At 42.2% G+C, this 19,911-nt stretch overlaps 1 protein-coding gene across 8 annotated transcripts in view; it reads left to right on the forward strand.

Annotated features, from left to right (window-relative positions):
* The first annotated feature begins 18,182 nt into the window (after positions 1-18,182).
* Positions 18,183-19,911, forward strand: part of LOC118394081 (autism susceptibility gene 2 protein-like) — a 419,650-nt gene continuing 417,921 nt past the window's right edge. For 5 of the 8 annotated variants that reach the window (XM_052461708.1, XM_052461714.1, XM_052461710.1 and 2 more), the window contains exon 1: positions 18,185-19,615. In XM_052461708.1, the coding sequence (XP_052317668.1) occupies positions 19,322-19,615 (294 nt within the window). In that variant the 5' untranslated portion in view covers positions 18,185-19,321. Of the gene's footprint in view, positions 19,616-19,911 lie in introns of all 8 variants that reach the window. The other 3 variants (XM_052461709.1, XM_052461715.1, XM_052461716.1) reach the window with 3 other exon arrangements.

Genomic DNA, 19,911 nt, shown 5'->3' on the forward strand with positions numbered 1-19,911 from the left:
TCTCAAGGGGAGGGAATCAGTGAGAGGAGCCGGGAGCAAACCAAGCGTGCGTCTGCTGCCTGAACGGAGCCCAACTGGAATCCTCCCAAGTAGAGAAAGTGAGAGAGAGAGACAAGCAACTGTCCTTCCGCTGTACTGTGTTTACATGTATTGCTTCTGACGAGTTATTTTAATATTCCCATAGGAGACAGACTGCTTATACAGCTAAACAGGTCAAAGACAACACCTGTTATGTTTCAGTGTCAAAGGAGATGCTGTGTGCACCGCTGACCTCACAGAGCTAATGGAGTTTATCATGTTCATGCATCAGGAGATAGACACACAAATGGTCGATCTTCAATCCCCTCCCACACGCATGCCCACGTACGCACTCCCTCATATTAAACAAACAAATGTGGCTCCGATTTGAATATTTGGAAACAGTGTAGTCTAGAGTGCTCCCGTGAGCTTTTCTCTATTCCCTGCTTGGATTTTAGCATTTATATGTACATCACGGCAGATATAATGATGAAATAGCACCCTCAGGAACAAGGATAGATACATGTAGATATTAAAAGCTAGTGTGAGTATACAGTATTTCACCAGGCGCAAGCAAATACTGAGCCGAGTGGCGTCAGACACACAATACACCTAATCATATTGAGGATAAAATATCTTGAATGTTGTTGTTTTTAATTTGAGGGCTCCGCAGGAATTCTTAGTGAGAGTATGTGTTGTGTGTGTGTGTGTGTGTGTGTGTGTGTGTGTGTGTGTGTGTGTGTGTGTGTGTGTGTGTGTGTGTGTGTGTGTGTGTGTGTGTGTGTGTGTGTGTGTGTGTGTGTGTGTGTGTGTGTGTGTGTGTGTGTGTGTGTGTGTGTGTGCATATCTTAGGATGCTCATCAGACTGTACAGGCTCATATACCTCTCTCCTCTCTCTGTTGCAATACCTATTTCTCCATTCAGCATTTCTTTGGAGAAGTACAGAGAGACAGAGAGAGAGAGAGAGCTCTATAACAAAGAATAAAGAGCAAAAACATATACATGTTCAAATACAAATCTTAGAATCAACTATTAAAGACTACCAGAACCCACTGGATTCTCCAATTACATTGAACGAGTTACAGGACGAAATAAAAACCCTCCAACCCAAAAAGGCCTGTGGTGTTGATGGTATCCTTAATGAAATGATCAAATATACAGACAACAAATTCCAATTGGCTATACTAAAACTCTTTAACATCATCCTTAGCTCTGGCATCTTCCCCAATATTTGGAACCAAGGACTGATCACCCCAATCCACGAAAGTGGAGACAAATTTGACCCCAATAACTACCGTGGAATATGCATCAACAGTAACCTTGGGAAAATCTTCTGCATTATCATTAACAGCAGACTCGTACATTTCCTCAATGAAAACAATGTACTGAGCAAATGTCAATTGGCTTTTTACCAAATTACCATACCAGACCATGTATTCACCCTGCACACCCTAATTGACAACCAAACAAACCAAAACAAAGGCAAAGTCTTCTCATGCTTTGTTGATTTCAAAAAAAGTCTTCGACTCAATTTGGCATGAGGGTCTGCTATACAAATTGATGGAAAGTGGTGTTGGGGGTAAAACATACGACATTGTAAAATCCATGTACACAAACAACAAGTGTGCGGTTGAAATTGGCAAAACAACACACACACATTTCTTCACACAGGGTCACCAACCAAGACTTCACAAAATGGGACAAACACCAAATTGAGACTCTGCATGCAGAATTCTGCAAAAATATCCTCCGTGTACAATGTAGAACACCAAATAATGCATGCAGGGCAGAATTAGGCCGATACCCACAAATGATCAAAATCCAGAAAAGAGCTGTTAAATTCTACAACCACCTAAAAGGAAGCGATTCCCAAACCTTTCATAACAAAGCCATCACCTACAGAGAGATGAACCTGGAGAAGATTCCCCTAAGCAAGCTGGTCCTGGAGCTCTGTTCACAAACACAAACACACCCCACAGAGCCCCAGGACAGCAGCACAATTAGACCCGACTAAATCATGAGAAAACAAAAAGATAATTACTTGACACATTGGAAAGAATTAACAAAAAAACAGAGCAAACTAGAATGCTATTTTGCCCTAAACAGAGAGTACACAGTGGCAGAATACCTGTCCACTGTGACTGACCCAAACTTAAGGAAAGCTTTGACTATGTACAGACTTAGTGAGCATAGCCTTGCTATTGAGAAAGGCTGCTGTAGATAGACCTGGCTCTCAAGAGAAGACAGGCTATGTGTACACTGCCCACAAAAGGAGGTAGAAACTGAACTCCACTTCCTAACCTCCTGTCCAACGTATGACCATATTAGAGATACATATTTCCCTCAGATTACACAGATCCACAAATAATGTGAAAACAAATCCAATTTTGATAAACTCCCATATCTACTGGGTGAAATTCCATAGTGTGCCATCACAGCAGCAAAATTTGTGACCTGTTGCTACAAGAAAAGGGCAACCAGTGAAGAACAAACACCATTGTAAATACAACTCATATTTATGCTTGTTTATTTTCCCTTGTGTACTTTAAATATTTGTACATTGTTACAACACTGTATATATATACTGTATATATATATATATATATATATATATATATATATATACATTTACATTTACATTTACATTTACATTTAAGTCATTTAGCAGACGCTCTTATCCAGAGCGACTTACAAATTGGTGCATTCACCTTATGACATCCAGTGGAACAGCCACTTTACAATAGTGCATCTAAATCTTTTAAGGGGGGTGAGAAGGATTACTTTATCCTATCCTAGGTATTCCTTAAAGAGGTGGGGTTTCAGGTGTCTCCGGAAGGTGGTGATTGACTCCGCTGTCCTGGCGTCATGAGGGAGTTTGTTCCACCATTGGGGAGCCAGAGCAGCGAACAGTTTTGACTGGGCTGAGCGGGAACTGTACTTCCTCAGTGGTAGGGAGGCGAGCAGGCCAGAGGTGGATGAACGCAGTGCCCTTGTTTGGGTGTAGGGCCTGATCAGAGCCTGGAGGTACTGAGGTGCCGTTCCCCTCACAGCTCCGTAGGCAAGCACCATGGTCTTGTAGCGGATGCGAGCTTCAACTGGAAGCCAGTGGAGAGAGCGGAGGAGCGGGGTGATGTGAGAGAACTTGGGAAGGTTGAACACCAGACGGGCTGCGGCGTTCTGGATGAGTTGTAGGGGTTTAATGGCACAGGCAGGGAGCCCAGCCAACAGCGAGTTGCAGTAATCCAGACGGGAGATGACAAGTGCCTGGATTAGGACCTGCGCCGCTTCCTGTGTGAGGCAGGGTCGTACTCTGCGGATGTTGTAGAGCATGACCCTACAGGAACGGGCCACCGCCTTGATGTTAGTTGAGAACGACAGGGTGTTGTCCAGGATCACGCTAAGGTACTTAGCGCTCTGGGAGGAGGACACAATGGAGTTGTCAACCGTGATGGCGAGATCATGGAACGGGCAGTCCTTCCCCGGAAGGAAGAGCAGCTCCGTCTTGCCGAGGTTCAGCTTGAGGTGGTGATCCGTCATCCACACTGATATGTCTGCCAGACATGCAGAGATGCGATTCGCCACCTGGTCATCAGAAGGGGGAAAGGAGAAGATTAATTGTGTGTCGTCTGCATAGCAATGATAGGAGAGACCATGTGAGGTTATGACAGAGCCAAGTGACTTGGTGTATAGCGAGAATAGGAGAGGGCCTAGAACAGAGCCCTGGGGACACCAGTGGTGAGAGCGCGTGGTGAGGAGACAGATTCTCGCCACGCCACCTGTTAGGAGCGACCTGTCAGGTAGGACGCAATCCAAGCGTGGGCCGCGCCGGAGATGCCCAACTCGGAGAGGGTGGAGAGGAGGATCTGATGGTTCACAGTATCGAAGGCAGCCGATAGGTCTAGAAGGATGAGAGCAGAAGAGAGAGAGTTAGCTTTAGCAGTGCGGAGCGCCTCCGTGATACAGAGAAGAGCAGTCTCAGTTGAATGACTAGTCTTGAAACCTGACTGATTTGGATCAAGAAGGTCATTCTGAGAGAGATAGCGGGAGAGCTGGCCAAGGACGGCACGTTCAAGAGTTTTGGAGAGAAAAGAAAGAAGGGATACTGGTCTGTAGTTGTTGACATCGGAGGGATCGAGTGTAGGTTTTTTCAGAAGGGGTGCAACTCTCGCTCTCTTGAAGACGGAAGGGACGTAGCCAGCGGTCAGGGATGCGTTGATGAGCGAGGTGAGGTAAGGGAGAAGGTCTCCGGAAATGGTCTGGAGAAGAGAGGAGGGGATAGGGTCGAGCGTATATATATATATATAATATGACATTAGTAATGTCTTTAATGTTTTGAAACTTCTGTATGTGCAATGTTTACTGTTAATTGTTATTGTTTATTTCACTTTTGTATATTATGTACCTCACTTGCTTTGGCAATGTTAACACATGTTTCCCATGCCAATAAAGCCCCTTGAATTGAGAGAGAGAGAGAGAGAGAGAGAGAGAGAGAGAGAGAGAGAGACAGAGACAGAGAGACAGAGACAGAGACAGAGACAGAGACAGAGAGAGACAGAGAGAGAGAGAGAGAGAGAGAGAGAGAGAGAGACAGAGAGAGAGACAGAGACAGAGACAGAGACAGAGACAGAGAGACAGAGAGACAGAGAGACAGAGAGACAGAGACAGAGACAGAGACAGAGACAGAGACAGAGAGAGAGAGAGAGAGAGAGAGAGAGAGAGAGAACTTCAATGTTTTCAGGGTACAATAGAGCTGCAGCCCCCCTCATAGTGATAACTTGTCCCTAGTCAGCTCTTTTGACAGGTTCCTTTTCAATGTCAATACAGTAGCAATACAGGGACAATTTGTATGTCATGATTCCTCTGAATCCTTTAAGAGAGGATTTAGAGGAATAGCAAAACTCACACAATCTCAGAGCTAATAAAAGGGGGTTTGTGTAGCTATCATTTCCAATCACATAATCCTGGCTTGGGTTTCACTGCAGGCTGACTGCAGAGTGAATATCAATCTCTCTGTTCAGTGGAAAACCTCATTGACATTTCAGCAGGTTTCCATCGGGCAGACGGCTGGGTGGCAATAAATTTTTCACAGTCTACCATGTGTGTGCGTGGCTACATGCACCCAGCCACCACTTCCAAAATCTAAAAAAAAAACATTAAAATAGCTTGTTTGGGGTGAGGGAAAGTTAAACAAGTATTAAAAATGAAAAAGGTCTGATGGAATAAAACCAACAGATTCACTACCTTCCCTGCCTGAAAACCAAGAGGTGCTTGTAGGCCTATCCAAGGTACTGTATATTCATAGCTGAATAAGCAGATATGAATATGTTTACTCCCTTTGGTGGGTGTAAATTACAGTGACAACATCAAACTGCACCCTATTACAGTACTAAGTGTTGCCTTAAAGCATAGTCATGCTTGTAAATCTGTTACATTTGTAATGATGTAGTCATAGATGTAACATTTCTTTCTGCCTTACATAATTAATTTGAGATTCAGTGGATAACTTCTGATCGTAGTCATAAACAAATGTTTGTGTCGTCACTGGATACGATCGAGAGTTCTAAGGAAGTGACTATTTCTAACATGAAAGGGATGTTGTGACCTCTCTCTCGGTCTCTACACATTGACAACTTAAAGGGCAAACTCCGCCCCTTTTCAACCTCCTTCATTATCTCCAGCACCAAACCAGTGTCTTCATGTGTGGAAACAATGCACTTCTCTGAGCTGTGGTTAAAAAGATACGAAGAAAGGTCCTAACAATTTTTAATCTGTGACATCCTTGGGTTGGATTAAAAGTAGGAAAAACGGTGATTTTCAAAACATGCAACAAGTTTCTAGCCAGAGTGAGGGTATTTTCTTTCTCCCCACGTCACAGAGTATCTGATAGTGTTTGAAAATCACTTTTCACTACTTTTGATGATGTCATTTTTCTACAAAATGTAGAGTAGACACTGGTATTGTGCTGGAGACAATACAAATTTGCATCACCGCTTGGTACGGCCACTGTAAAGGCACCCAACTGCAAGGCACTACAGCGGGCAGTGAGTACGGCCCAGTGCATCACAGGGACCAAGCTCCCTGCCATCCAGGACCTCTATACCAGGTAGTGTCAAATGCTCCAGGCACACACTCACACACACACTTTCACACTCAAAATCAAGTCAAATTGTATTGGTCACATACACATGGTTAGCAGATGTTATTGCGAGTGTAGCGAAATGCTTGTGCTTCTAGTTCCAACAGTGGAGCAATATCTAACAATTCCACAACAAAAAACGAATACACACACTTCTAAGTAAAGGAATGGAATAAGGATATATAAACATATGGATAAACAATGTCAGAGCGGCATAGGCTAAGATGCAATAGATAGTATAGAACACAGTATATGCATATGAGATGAGTAATGCAAGATATGTAAACATTGTTCAATAAAAAGTGTAGACCTTACCGTGAAATGCTTACTTTTACAAGCCCTTAACCAACAGCGCAGTTCAAGAAGAGTTCAGAAAATATTTACCAAATAACTAAAGTAAAAAATGATAAGTAACACAATAACATAACAATAACGAGACTATACTCAAGGGGTACCGGTACCAAGTCAGTGTACAGGGGTACAGGTTAGAGGTCATTTGTACATGTAGGTAGGGGTGAAGTGACTATGCATTGAAAATAAACAGCAAGTAGCAGCAGTGTACAAAACAAATGGGGGGGTTCAATGTAAATAGTCCGGTGGCCATTTGATTAATTGTTCAGCAGTCTTATGGCTTGTGGGTAGAAGCTGTTAAGGAGCCTTTTGGTCCTAGACTTGGCACTCCGGTACAGCTTGCTGTGCGGTAGCAGAGAAAAGTGTCTGACTTGGGTGACTTTGACAATTTCATGGGCTCTCCTCTGACACCGCTTATTATATAGGTCCTGGATTGCAGGAAGCCTGGCCCCAGTGATGTACTGGGCCTTACGCATTACCCTCTGTAGTGCTTTACGGTCAGATGCCGAGCAGTTGCCATACCAGGCGATGATGCAACCAGTAAGGATGCTCTCGATATTGCAGCTGTGGAACTTTTTGAGGATCTGGGGACCCATGCCAAATCTTTTCAGTCTCCTGAGGGGGAAAAGGTTTTGTTGTGCCCTTTTCACGGGTCTCTTGGTGTGTTTGGACCATGATAGTTCATTGCTGATGTGGACACCAAGGAACTTGAAGCTCTCTACCCGCTCCACTACAGTCCCGTTGATGTTAATGGGGGCCTGTTAGGCCCGCCTTTTCCTGTAGTCCACGATCAGCTCCTTTGTCTTGCTCACATTGAGGGAGAGGTCGTGGTCCTGGCACCACGCTGCCAGTTCGCTGACCTCCTCCCTATAGGCTGTTTCATCATTGTCGGTGAACAGTCTGTTGACACTGTTGTGTCATCAGCAAACTTAATGATGGTGTTGGAGTCGTGTTTGGCCATGCAGTCATGGGTGAACAGGGAGTACATGAGGGGACTGAGCATGTACCCTAAGAGGCCCCAGTTTTGAGAATCAGCGTGGCAGACGTGTTGTTGCCTACCCTTACCACCTGGGGACGCCCCGTCAGGAAGTCCAGGATCCAGTTGCAGGGTCCTTACCTTAGTGATATGCTTTGTGTGCACTGTGGTCTTGAACAGTGAGCTGTAGTCAATGAACAGCATAGGTGTTCCTTGTGTCCTGGTGGGAAAGGACAGTGTGGATTACGATTGAAATTGTGTCATCTGTGGATCTGTTGGGGTGGTATGCGAATTGGAGTGGGTCTAAGGTATCCAGCAGGATGCTGTTGATGTGAGCCATGACCAGCCTTTCAAAGCACTTCATGGCTACCAACGTGAGTGCTACGGGGCGGTAATCATTTAGGCAGGTTACCTTCACTTTCTTGGGCACAGGGACTATGGTGGACTGCTTGAAACATGTAGGAATTACAGACTCGGTCAGGGAGAGGTTGAAAATGTCAGTGAAGACATTTGGTCTGCGCATGCCTTGAGTACACGTCCTGGTAATCCATCTGGCCCTGCGGCTTTGTGAATGTTGAGCTGTTTAAAGGTCTTGCTCACATCGGCTACCGAGAGTGTTATCACACAGTCATCCAGAACAGCTGGTGCTCTTGTGCATAATTCAGTGTTGCTTGCCTCAAAGCTAGCATAAAAACATTTCGCTTGTCTGGTAGGTTCGTGACATTGGGCAGCTCGCGTCTGGTTTTCCCTTTGTAGTCCGTAATAATTTTAGTAAGATTCAATCTTAATCCTGTATTGACGTTTTGCTTGTTTCTGGTTCGTCTGAGGGCATAGCGGGATTTCTTATAGATGTCAGGATTGCTGTCCCGCTCCTTGAAAGCGGCAGCTCTAGTCTTTAGCTCGATGTGGATGTTGCCTGTAATACATGGCTTCTGGTTGGGATATGTACGTACGGTCACTGTGGGGCCGACGTTGTCGATGCACTTATTGATGAAGTCGATGACTGAGGTGGTATACTCCTCAAATGCCATTGGATGAATCCCGGAACATATTCCAGTCTGTGCTAGAAAACAGTCCTGTAGCGTATCATCCACTTCCGTATTGAGTGAGTCACTTGTACTTTCTGCTTTAGTTTTTGGTTGTAAGCAGGAATCAGGAGGATAGAATTATGATCAGATTTGCCAAATGGAGGGACTGTAGAGCTTTGTATACATCTCTGTGTGTGAAGTAAAGGTGGTCTAGAGTTTTTTTCTCCTCTGGTTGCACATGTGACATGCTGGTTTGCTGGTAAAAATGAGCTAAAACTGATTTAAGTTTGCCTGCATTAAAGTCCCCGCTTCTGGGTGTGCATTTTCTTAATTGCATATGGCCTTATAGAGTTGGTTGAGTGCGGTCTTAGTGCCAGCATCGGTCTGTGGTAAATAGACGTCTACGAATAATATTGATGGGAACTCTCTTGGTAGATAGTGTGGTCTACAGCTTATCATAAGGTACTCTACCTCAGGCGAGCAATACCTCAAGACTTCTTTAATAATAGACATAGTGCACCAGCTGTTATTGACAAAAAGACACACACACCCACCCCTCTTCTTACCAGAAGTAGCTTCTTTGTTCTGCTGGTGCATTGAAAATCCCTCCAGCTCTATATTATCCGTGTTGTAGATTCAGCCACAACTCAGAGAAACACAAGATATTACAGTTCTTTATGTCTCGTTGGTAAGATAATCGTAATCGTAGGTCATGAATTTTATTTTCCAATGTTAGCAAGTAGAATTGTTGGCATCGGGAGTTTACTCGCTCGCCTACGGATTTTCAAAAGGCAGCCCAATCTGCATGCTCTTTTCCTCCGTCTTTTCTTCACGCAAATGACGGGGATCTGGGCCTGTTTCCGGGAGAGCAGTATATATTTCTTGTCGGACTCGTTTCAGGAAAAAGCTTCTTCTAGTTCATGGTGAGTAATCCCAGTTCTGATGGCCAGAAGTTATTTTCTCAAATGTAATAAAGCGGCATTATTAAAGCAAAGAATGTGTTTAGCTTGTCTGGTAACAAGACGTTGGTGTCCTCGATGTGGCTGGTTTTCCTTTTGTGGTCCATGATTGTCTGTAGACCCTGCCACATAAGTCTCGTGTCTGAGTCGTTGAATTGCGACTCCACTTTATCTCGATATTTACGTTTTGCCTGTTTGATTGACTTGCAGAGGAAACAACTACTCTTTGTGTTTTGCCATATTCCCCATCACCTTGCCATGGTTAAATGCAGTGGTTTGTGCTTTCAGTTTTGCTGCCATCTATCCACGGTTTCTGGTTAGAGTAGATTTTAATAGTCATAGTGGGTACAACATCTCCTATACACTTGATAAACTCAGTGACAGTTTCGCTGTACACGTTCATATTATTCTCAGAGGGTACCCGAAACATATCCCAGTCCCCGTGATCAAAAAATCTTGAAGCATGGATTCCAATTTGTTCAGACTAGCATTGAATAGTCCTTAGCATGGGTGCTTCCTGTTTTGAGTTTCTGCCTATATGAAGGGAGGAGCAAAATGGAGTCGTGGTCAGATTTGCCGAAAGGAGGGCGGGGGATGGCCTTGTATGCATCCCGGAAGTTAGTTACAATGATCCAGTGTTTATCTAGCACGAGTGCTGCAGTCAATATGCTAATAGAATTTAGGTAACCATTTCCTCAAATTCGCTTTGTTAAAATCCCCAGCTACAATAAATGCAGCCTTAGGATATATGGTTTCCAGTTTGCATAAAGTCCATTGAAGTTCATTGAGGGCCTTTGTGGTATTGGCTTGAGGGGGGATATACGCAGCTGTGAGAATAACCGAAGAGAATTATCTTGGGAGATAAAACGGTCGTAATTTGAATGTAAGGAATTCTAGGTCAGTTGAACAAAGGACTTGAGTTCCTGTATGTTGTTATAATTACACCATGAGTCGTTAATCATGAAATACGATGCTGCTACTGTCTATCCTGTTTCCTAGTCACTTTACCCCTACCTATATGTGCATATCTACCTCAATGAACTCATACCCCTGCACATCGACTCAGTACTGGTACTCCCTGTATAGTGTTACCTTTACTCCCATGTTACCTTTATTTACTCCTTGTCACTATTTTTATTTTTGCATTTTATCTTTCACTCTGCATCGTTTGAAAAGGACACGTATGCATTTCACTGTTAGTTTACGAAGAATGTGACAAATAAAATTCAATTTTGATTTGATATATAAGCATGAAAAGCCTCTTGCTCCCTTGACACAGTAATGGAGAGGATAGGGCTGCATTTTATCTTAACTCTTCTGTTTGCTAATCAAGTGCTTGTGAAAGCCTGCAGGGAGACCATGATAAGAACGAGGCAAGTATAATGTGGCTGCTCAAAGCCCTCTGTATCCAAACAGACTCATTTTACAGGCTTTTAACTTCCAATTGGCTGCTGCTGTTTATTTGAACCCGTTGATTAATTTCCCTACGTTCCTATTAACTGTAGTAGAAAAGCATGCTATTCAAACCTGTGTGTTAATGTGTGTGTTAACGGGAAAACCTGTGTGTTAACGGGAATGTAGTTATATGTCAACACAGCTCCAAGAGTGGGATAACAGACATAGGATTAGTAATGTTTTCGAAAGACAAATCCTTGAGAATAACTCTGGGAATGAAGAGGGTCGTGTAAGTCTCAGATTCACCGAGATTCATCATCAGATCGAGCAGAAAAGCAGCCAAAGACTTTCCAACAACTAGACTAATGTTTCTCAGTTGAACTCGTGAACAGGAATTTAAGAGGAAAGATGGATGTGGTCAAATGAACGAACTCGTCATATGTATGAGAAGACGTTTCATAAATGTAGAATTCACAACTGTAGACAGAGGCATTACTCCCCTCATGGCCTGAAAGGAGAACAGACAGAGCATGTGTCATGCCTAACGCTTCAAATGCGTACCCTCTATGTTGACTTGTCACTTGTCATAATCTGCTGCAGACGTACGTGTGGAAACCACACACATAAACACTCTCTTTAATCTCTCTCTCCCTATTTATTTCTCGCTCTGTCTCTCTTTCTCTCTCGCCCTCTCTCGCCCTTTCCCCCTCTCTCTTCTCTCTCACTGTCTCACTCCGTCCCTCTCTCCTTTCTCTGTCACAGTGCACTCATAACAAAACAACAAAGAAAGACAAAGCCTTGGGAGGGTGAAACAACTACCGTGTGACAGTTTGTCATAACGTGTCAGTCTGTTGAGCGTCATAGTGTAAATATCACCTTTGCTAATGTGACCTTGCCAGACATTGTTTGAGTTGGAGGAATCTGCCACTTGCAAACAATTACAAGGTACTTCAGCGCCACATTGCTCACGCTACAGTGCACAAGTCCAACATGTTAAAGTAAGAGGAAGGAAAACAGTACACACAGTGAGCGCTGTCTCATGCAGTCAGACTCTCTCTGTGTTTAGGGACTTGGGTGAAGGCTACAGCTTATGGGGGTTCTAGTCTCAGGTGTTAATTGCAGTGGAAAAAGTCCCCAACTGTCATACTTGAGTAAAAAAATGACTCAAGTAAAAATAAAATTCACCCCAATAAAATTCTACTTGAGTAAAAGTCTAAAAGTATTTGGTTTAAAATATACTTAAGTATCAAAAATAAAAGTATAAAATCAAAACAAACCAGCAAACCAGATGGCACCCTTTTCTTGTTTTTTATTTATTTATGGAAAGCCAGGGGCACACTCCAAAATTCAACAATCTAAATAGTAAAGTACAGATACCCCAAAAAACTACTGAAGTAGTACTTGAAAGTATTTTTACTTGAATACTTTACACCACTGCTGGTGGGAATATTGTTAATCTCAGCCACTCACTCACACAGTGATGGAGGAATGGGACATTAGTGTGTTATGACAAGAGCAGTTCAGCAGTTACATAAGATCAGTCATATCATGCTGGGGGAGAATCTGAGCACTTTTCATTTGCTGACGTCAAATGAAGTTTCACTTTCGATCCAATAACGTATTCACCCTTAGTGGTTGATTTACTGTAGGTATATGACATAGAGATACAGTATATACTATACAGTATGTATACTGTTGGCTTGTCTGTGTATGTACAGTAGGGGCTGAAGTGCTGTCACTCTGTACTGTAGGGTTTCCTGTGCAGTGAATAATCTTACTGGTATGTTTAACAGGATCACTCAGGTGCTCAAATGAGCTCCTATGTTCGTCCCTCAGCTGAAGTAAAGCTATACGGTGTGCTGGAGAAATACTGATCGCTTCAGATATATTTTATGAAAAGCTGTGTTGACATAACAGCTGTTGATGTGATTTGGAGGGGGAGAGTGTTGTTCCTAACAGTGTAGTACATAGACCAGACATCCAGGATCGATAAAACCTATTACACTATTTCCCCAAAATGTTGAGCAATGCCTTGAACAAATATCTGAAATGGGGGATTTTTGGACTGAAGGCTACTTCCAGCTGTAAGAAAAACAAGATAGAAGCAGAGAGATAAAAGGAGCAGGAGCATATAGCTAATATGTCTTACCAGCTATACTTTTTCATTATGACATTTATTGTGACATTTATCCACATCAATCTCTTAACTCGATTTATTTCACTAAAATAGCAGGTCAGATTACTAATTTCATGCCTGTAATAAAAAGTCAATTGGCTTTTCAAGGCCTGCCAATACATTTGGCTCCTTTCTGTTCATATACAGAGCTCTCCCAGACCAATCTTCCTGTTTGATTAAACTTTGTTCCCCTGTGATATGAAATATCCAAAGGCTCTTAGATTTACAACAAGCTCATTAAATGATTGTCACCTTGCTGCTTTCACTATCAGCCTTGGAAAGGGAAGAAAGATAATCTAATATTTATTTTATCCAACGTAAATGTCCTCGGATAGGTTTAAAACCTTTACAGCAAAATAAGGAGACTATAGAGGATTTCTTTGAAGCAAAAGCAGTGGAGTCGCAGTATCATTATAGTCAGTGGTGTAAAGTACCTAAGTAGTTTTTTTGTGTATCTGTACTTTACTGTTTATATTTTTGACAACTTTTACTTTAACTTCTCTACATTCCTAAATAAAATAATGTACTTTTTACTCCATACATTTTCCCTGACACCCACAAGTACTCGTTACATTTTGAATGCTTAGCATGGCGGGAAATTGGTCCAATTCACGCACTTATCAAGAGAACATCCCTGGTCATTCCTACTGCCTCTGATCTGGCAGACTCACTAAACACAAATACTTGTTTTATAAATTATGTCTGCATGTTGTAGTGTGGCCCAGGCTATCCATAACTTTTTTTTAAAGCAAGAAAATTGTGTTTGTTTGCTTAATATAAGCAATTTGAAATTATTTATACTTTCTCTTGATACTTAAGTATTTTTTTGCAGTTACATTTACCTTTGACAACCAAATACTTTTAGACTTTTACGCAAATAGTATTTTACTGGGTGACCTTGTATTTGTATTTATTAGGGATCCCCATTAGCTGCAGCCAAGGCAGCAGCTACTCTTCCTGGGGTCCAAACACATTAAGACACTTACATTACAAATAAAACAAAATATAAAACAGTACTTCATATAAGATTACAACGCCACTACATATCTACAATACAAAATGTACACTACCGGTCAAAAGTTTTCGAACACCTACTCATTCAAAGTTTTCTTTATTTTTTAAACTATTTTCTACATTGTAGAATAAAGTGAAGACATCAACATTATGAAATAACACACATGGAATCATGTAGTAACCAAAAACGTGTTAAACAAATCAAAACATGTTTGAGATTTTAGATTTTTCAAATAGCCACCTTTTGTCTTGAGGACAGCTTTGCACACTCTTGGCATTCTCTCAACCAGCTTCATGAGGTAGTCACCTGGAATGCATTTCAATTAACAGGTGTGCCATCTTAAAAGTTGATTTCTGGCATTTCTTTCCTCCTTAATGCATTTGAGCCCATCAGTTGTGTTGTGATAAGGTTGGGGGGGTATACAGAAGACATCCCTATTTGGTAAAAGACCAAGTCCATATTATGGCAAGAGCAGCTCAAATAAGCAAAGAGAAATGAAAGTCCATCATTACTCTTTAGGCCAATCAATACGGAAAATGTCAAGAACTTTGAAAGTTTCTTCAAGAGCAAAAACCATCAAGCACTATGATGAAACTGGCTCTCATGAGGACCGCCACAGGAATGGAAGACCCAGAGTTACCTCTGCTGCAGAGGATAAGTTAATTAAGAGTTACCAGGCTCAGCAATTGCAGCCCAAATAAAAGCTTCACAGAGTTCAAGTAACAGACACATCTCAACATCAACTGTTCAGAGGAGAATCAGGCCTTCATGGTCGAATTGATGCAAAGAAACCACTACTAAAGGACACCAAGAAGAATAAGAGAATTTCTTGGGCCAAGAAATACAAGCAGTGGACATTAAACTGGTGGAAATTTGTTATTTGTCCTGGAGTCCAAATTGGAGGTTTTTGGTTCCAACTGCCGTATCTTTGTGAGACGCGGTGTGGGTGAGTGGATTATCTCCGCATGTGTATTTCCCACCTTGAAGGATGGAGGATGAGATGTGATGGTGCTTTGCTAGTGATACTGTCTTTGATTTATTCAAGGCACACTTAACCAATATGGCTACCACAGCATTCTGTAGCGATACGCCATCCCATCGGGTTTGGGAGTAGTGGGACTGTCATTTGTTTTTCAACAGGACAATGACCCAACACACCTCCAGGCTGTGTAAGGGCTATTTTACCAAGAAGACGAGTGATGGAGTGTTGCATCAGATGATCTGGCCTCCGCAATCCCCCAACCTCAACCCAATTTAGATGGTTTGGGATGAGTCGGACCGTAGAATGAAGGAAAAGCAGCCAACAGCATATATGCGAAACTCCTTCAAGACTGTTGGAAAATTATTTTTTATTTATTTTTTTATTTCACCTTTATTTAACCAGGTAGGCTAGTTGAGAACAAGTTCTCATTTGCAACTGCGACCTGGCCAAGATAAAGCATAGCAGTGTGAACAGACAACACAGAGTTACACATGGAGTAAACAATTAGCAAGTATTCCAGGTGAAGCTGGTTGAGAGAATGCCAGGAGTGTGCAAAGCTGTCATCAAGGTAAAGGATGGCTTTTTGAAGAATCTCAAATATAAAATATATTTTGATTTGTTTAACACTTTATGGGCTTACTACATGATTCCATATGTGCTATTCCATAGTTTTGATGTTTTCACTATTATTCTACAATGTAGAAAATAGTAAAAATTAAGAAAAACCTTTGAATGAGTAGGTGTTCTAAAACTTTTGACCGGTAGTGTATAATACCACCATACAACAACATAACAATGTATGTGTGTTTAGATTGTGTGTGCTAGTGTTTGTGTGCATGTGCGTGTGTCTGTACCTGTGTGTGTGTGTGTATGTTTGTGTCTCTTTCTAGTCCCAGCGGTTCCATAAGGTGTATTTGTATCATTTAAAAAAAATCAGATTCTACTGCTTGCATCAGTTACCTGATGTGGAATAGAGTTTCATGTATCCTACTAGCTCCATTCTCCAGGAAAGGGGGAGACCCGTTCGGAGAGGGATCCCTGTAGGTTACCGGCTAGTCGGCTGTGGAGAGCCGACACGGCGGCGACAGTTCCACCAGGCCAGAGCGGCGTCTGGCTACATAGGTAGAAGAGAAAGAAAAAGTAGGCAGGCGTGGGTTCCCCATTAACTTTCACTTTTACTTGAGTCATTTTCTTTTTTCTCAAGTATGACAATTGGGTACTTTTTCCTGATGATAGTATTATAGAGTTATTGTATCATTTTTTTTTAAAGACACAAAGGAATACCACAGTATTTCAATACAATGTAACCATACACAGTATAAAAGAACGGAACACAGTGTTTAATCAAAAGAAACATAAATGAATGTGCTCAAATCAGGCTGAAAGAGCACTTATGATGTCACTATGATGTCACAGCCTACAGTCACAGAGAGAGAGACATGGAGATAGAGAATATTGAGCAACAGAGGGTTTCTAGGAACTGGGAGGATGTAAGCTCTTGTTGTGTGTAGCTAACAGGTTAATATTTTATATCATGGTATACTGGGCCCATCCCCCAGATAATCCAATGGATGTCCACCACTGTCTCCAGGGGGGAGGGGGGCTTGCTTCTCCAGCTTGCAGCCCCCAGGCACTTTCATATTGAGTCTGCTGCTGCTTGTAAATTGCTAGCAAAAGACTGAATTACTCAACTAAAACCCCCATAGGCAAAAAATGTGGCCTTGTGTTTTTCTTCCGCAGTCATTCCTCAGAGGCAACTAGGCCACAGATTGGGTGGTCTCAGTTATGCCACTAGACACTCAATCTTCAAATATAGGAGACACAGTACAGCTGGTTTAAATTTATATGGGGATTTTCAATGGATTAAATAAACAAACAAAGTCAATGAACATGTTGCCTCTGTAATCATCAGAGACCATTCTGACTTTCCCATAGGTGCTGAACCCTGATGTGCGATTTGTGTGAAAATGCATGAAAAACAAGTCTACCCTCTCACATTATAAAATCTTGACACCCCTCTTATTTGCTTATAGAGTAGTATGTTAAAGCATTTCAAATAGTTCTGTATTCATTGGGATGAAAGTGATGTGAGGCTCAGTGAGTCTGTATGGATTACCAGACAATACAGTGGCATGAGTAAAACACAGAGGTAATCTCTCCCCTCTCATCCATGGTACTCGGCTTCTCTCCTCTACACCTGTCCCTCTCTAATCTCCTCACTGAACTATTTCATTCAAAGTAGTTCAACAGAGAGAGAATATATCACTGCAGTGCAGCGGAGGTTGCATTAACAGGAGAATGATATAGCACTAAGGCTTCAGAGACTATTGCTAATACTAAATGATTGGGGTGTTCTCTGGTTAACGTTTACTACTGAATTGGTGACCATTAATTCATATACTGTTTAGCCCACCCGCAGTTTGCTCCTCCCTGTGCCTAATTGTTATATTTCTCTCCGTTTTTGATAGTGCTGCAACGGCAACAAAAGGACTATACAGGAATGATACAGTAGGCCTATGTAATTACTTTGCACCTGGCTGATACAGATACATAATACTTTCCTGTGAGAAGGCTTGAGGTTGAGCCTTATGCTATGTGGTTTTATACTGTATATTTGGCTGTCTGTTCCCTTACACTTTCACTGTGTGTACTGAATGGTGGCGGCTGGTAGTAAAAATGCAAAAACCATGTGCTTATTTCCCATGCAAATATGTTATGAGGTGAAGTGCAGAAAGAGAAGCCTTGTTGAAGTATCTACTCAGCAGAAAGGAGATATAACCTAGAGAACATACAATGGTGAAGAACGGACACCACTGGAGAGGAGAGTGCTACACATAATTCAATGTGGCAAGTAGCCTATCCAAATAGATAAATAGGCTACAATGATTAAAGAAGCATATCCTCTGCCCACTCAAGTCAAATCGCGCATTATAGTTGAACAAGTGTTATAGCCTAAAGGTGTTGGCTATACTGTAGAGATTGGCATATCGGTAGTATACTTTTTCGGGAAGCATGACTGATACGCATTTGGCAACTGTCAAACTGCTGACAGACCGCTCACCAGTAGCCTGGGCAGTGGGGCATTTCTATTCGCTAACAGTAGGACGTCAGAGTGGGGGCGACTACATGGACCCGTAGGCTGCGACAGACGTATTTGTAGCTAGACAAATTACACAAAAGGAATGCGAATATTGTAGCCTATGCCTCATCACAAAGTTACTGTGCGGAATTTAAAAGTAGGCCTAGGCTATATATAAACTAGCTCACTTCCTTTGGGTAATTTGCAGAGCTGGCGGAAGTAGCCTACGTCAGTTATCTCGGCTCTCTGAGGCTTTTATTGCACACTAATTTCAGATGTAGGGAAAAGAGGGGAGAGTAGATTTGAATCACCCCCTGTCGCTTTAAGGACACTTATCAAAGCTTTGCATATATGCGAAAGGGAAAAATACGATGAGCCACGAGCAACTGAGCAACCAAGGACGGAATTCAGCAGTGGATTGATGTTTAATAACTTACACGGGCCTGGAATAGCCGATGCCTTTGCCTTATGGGGTTTGATCATATACAGTGGATTGTTGTATGCTGAAGTCGCTAAACGGATGATCATTTGGAAAATATTGCGCATAAGTAGCGAGAGATTTGGAGATCCCTGCCCTCGTGGATTTTATCGCGCAAAGGTTTAGCCCAACGGTGGAACTTGTCAGATGAATATGGTTAACCGTTGAAACACGCTAATAGCCTACAGAGAGGATTATCAACTTATGTAGCCTATTATCTTATCCATTATTGATAAGCACCTAATACGCATTTTGACGGATATTATCTAGACTCTTTTTTTGACAGCGGATCATGGATTGGGTGGTGGAAAACAACGGGCAGCGACATGATTTCTCTGCGCTGTCTGCGGTATTCAGCTATTAACATTGTGTTATTCCAATGCAACAAAGTTGCAAAGGAAGTGGAGTGCATAAATTGTAACTATTTCGCTGTTTTGCACCTGCTTATGTGAAGAACGCGTCGACGTTACAGTATCTAATTGCTTAAAATACGTGAGGATTTGCATAGCTTCTTCCTCGCCCGCATGGAATATTTGAACATTTGTTTATTGTATTCGGGAGGTTTATATTCAAGGTCATTCCGTGAATCTGATTACTTATAGATGTATTATTTATACATCCGTATCTACTAGTGATAACACTATAGTTTATTATTTCGGTTGGCCGCACAGGGAATCCGCTTTACGTTAGGTGATTTATAGTGATTTTGTCATTGCAACATTTCTAAAATGGATGGAAAATTGAAGCAGAGCCGGAGATCCCGTTCCAAACGTGAGAGGGTACGGAGACGGGAGGCAGTGGGCAAGGATGCCCGCAGTCCGAAACCTTCGTCTTGTTCAGATAGGGAGCAAAGTCCTGGGAGGGATCTCGTCTCCCAGAATGGTAAAAAGTCTCCACACTCAACACCCTCTGCCAGAACCTCGCGCCCCCCTCGTCGAAAGAGACGAGAATCCAGTTCTCAAGAAGAGGATATCATTGATGAATTTGCCATTGCCAGTTTCGTCAGCCTGGACTGTCTGGAGGTAAGGCTTATAATTACACATGTCGAACACCTCCGTATTTGCATAAGTCTTCAGCGTGACTAATGAGTTGCTATTCATGAAATGCTGTCACATAACGGTTTGTTTGACAGCAAATAAACAGGTGCTGTTTTCTCTGCAGTGTTGATGAGTGGAATGACTTGTAGATCTTTTTCTTGTTCTTGTTGTTATGGCTTTTCTTTTTATATAGCTCCTGTACTCAACAAGGGTCTACAGACCCTTTAGATTCATTAGATACACAGTTTACATCATTTCATGCATCTATAAGCATGTGGAGA

This window comes from Oncorhynchus keta, chromosome 14 (genome assembly GCF_023373465.1).
Source record: "Oncorhynchus keta strain PuntledgeMale-10-30-2019 chromosome 14, Oket_V2, whole genome shotgun sequence".
NCBI classification, from domain to species: domain Eukaryota; kingdom Metazoa; phylum Chordata; class Actinopteri; order Salmoniformes; family Salmonidae; genus Oncorhynchus; species Oncorhynchus keta.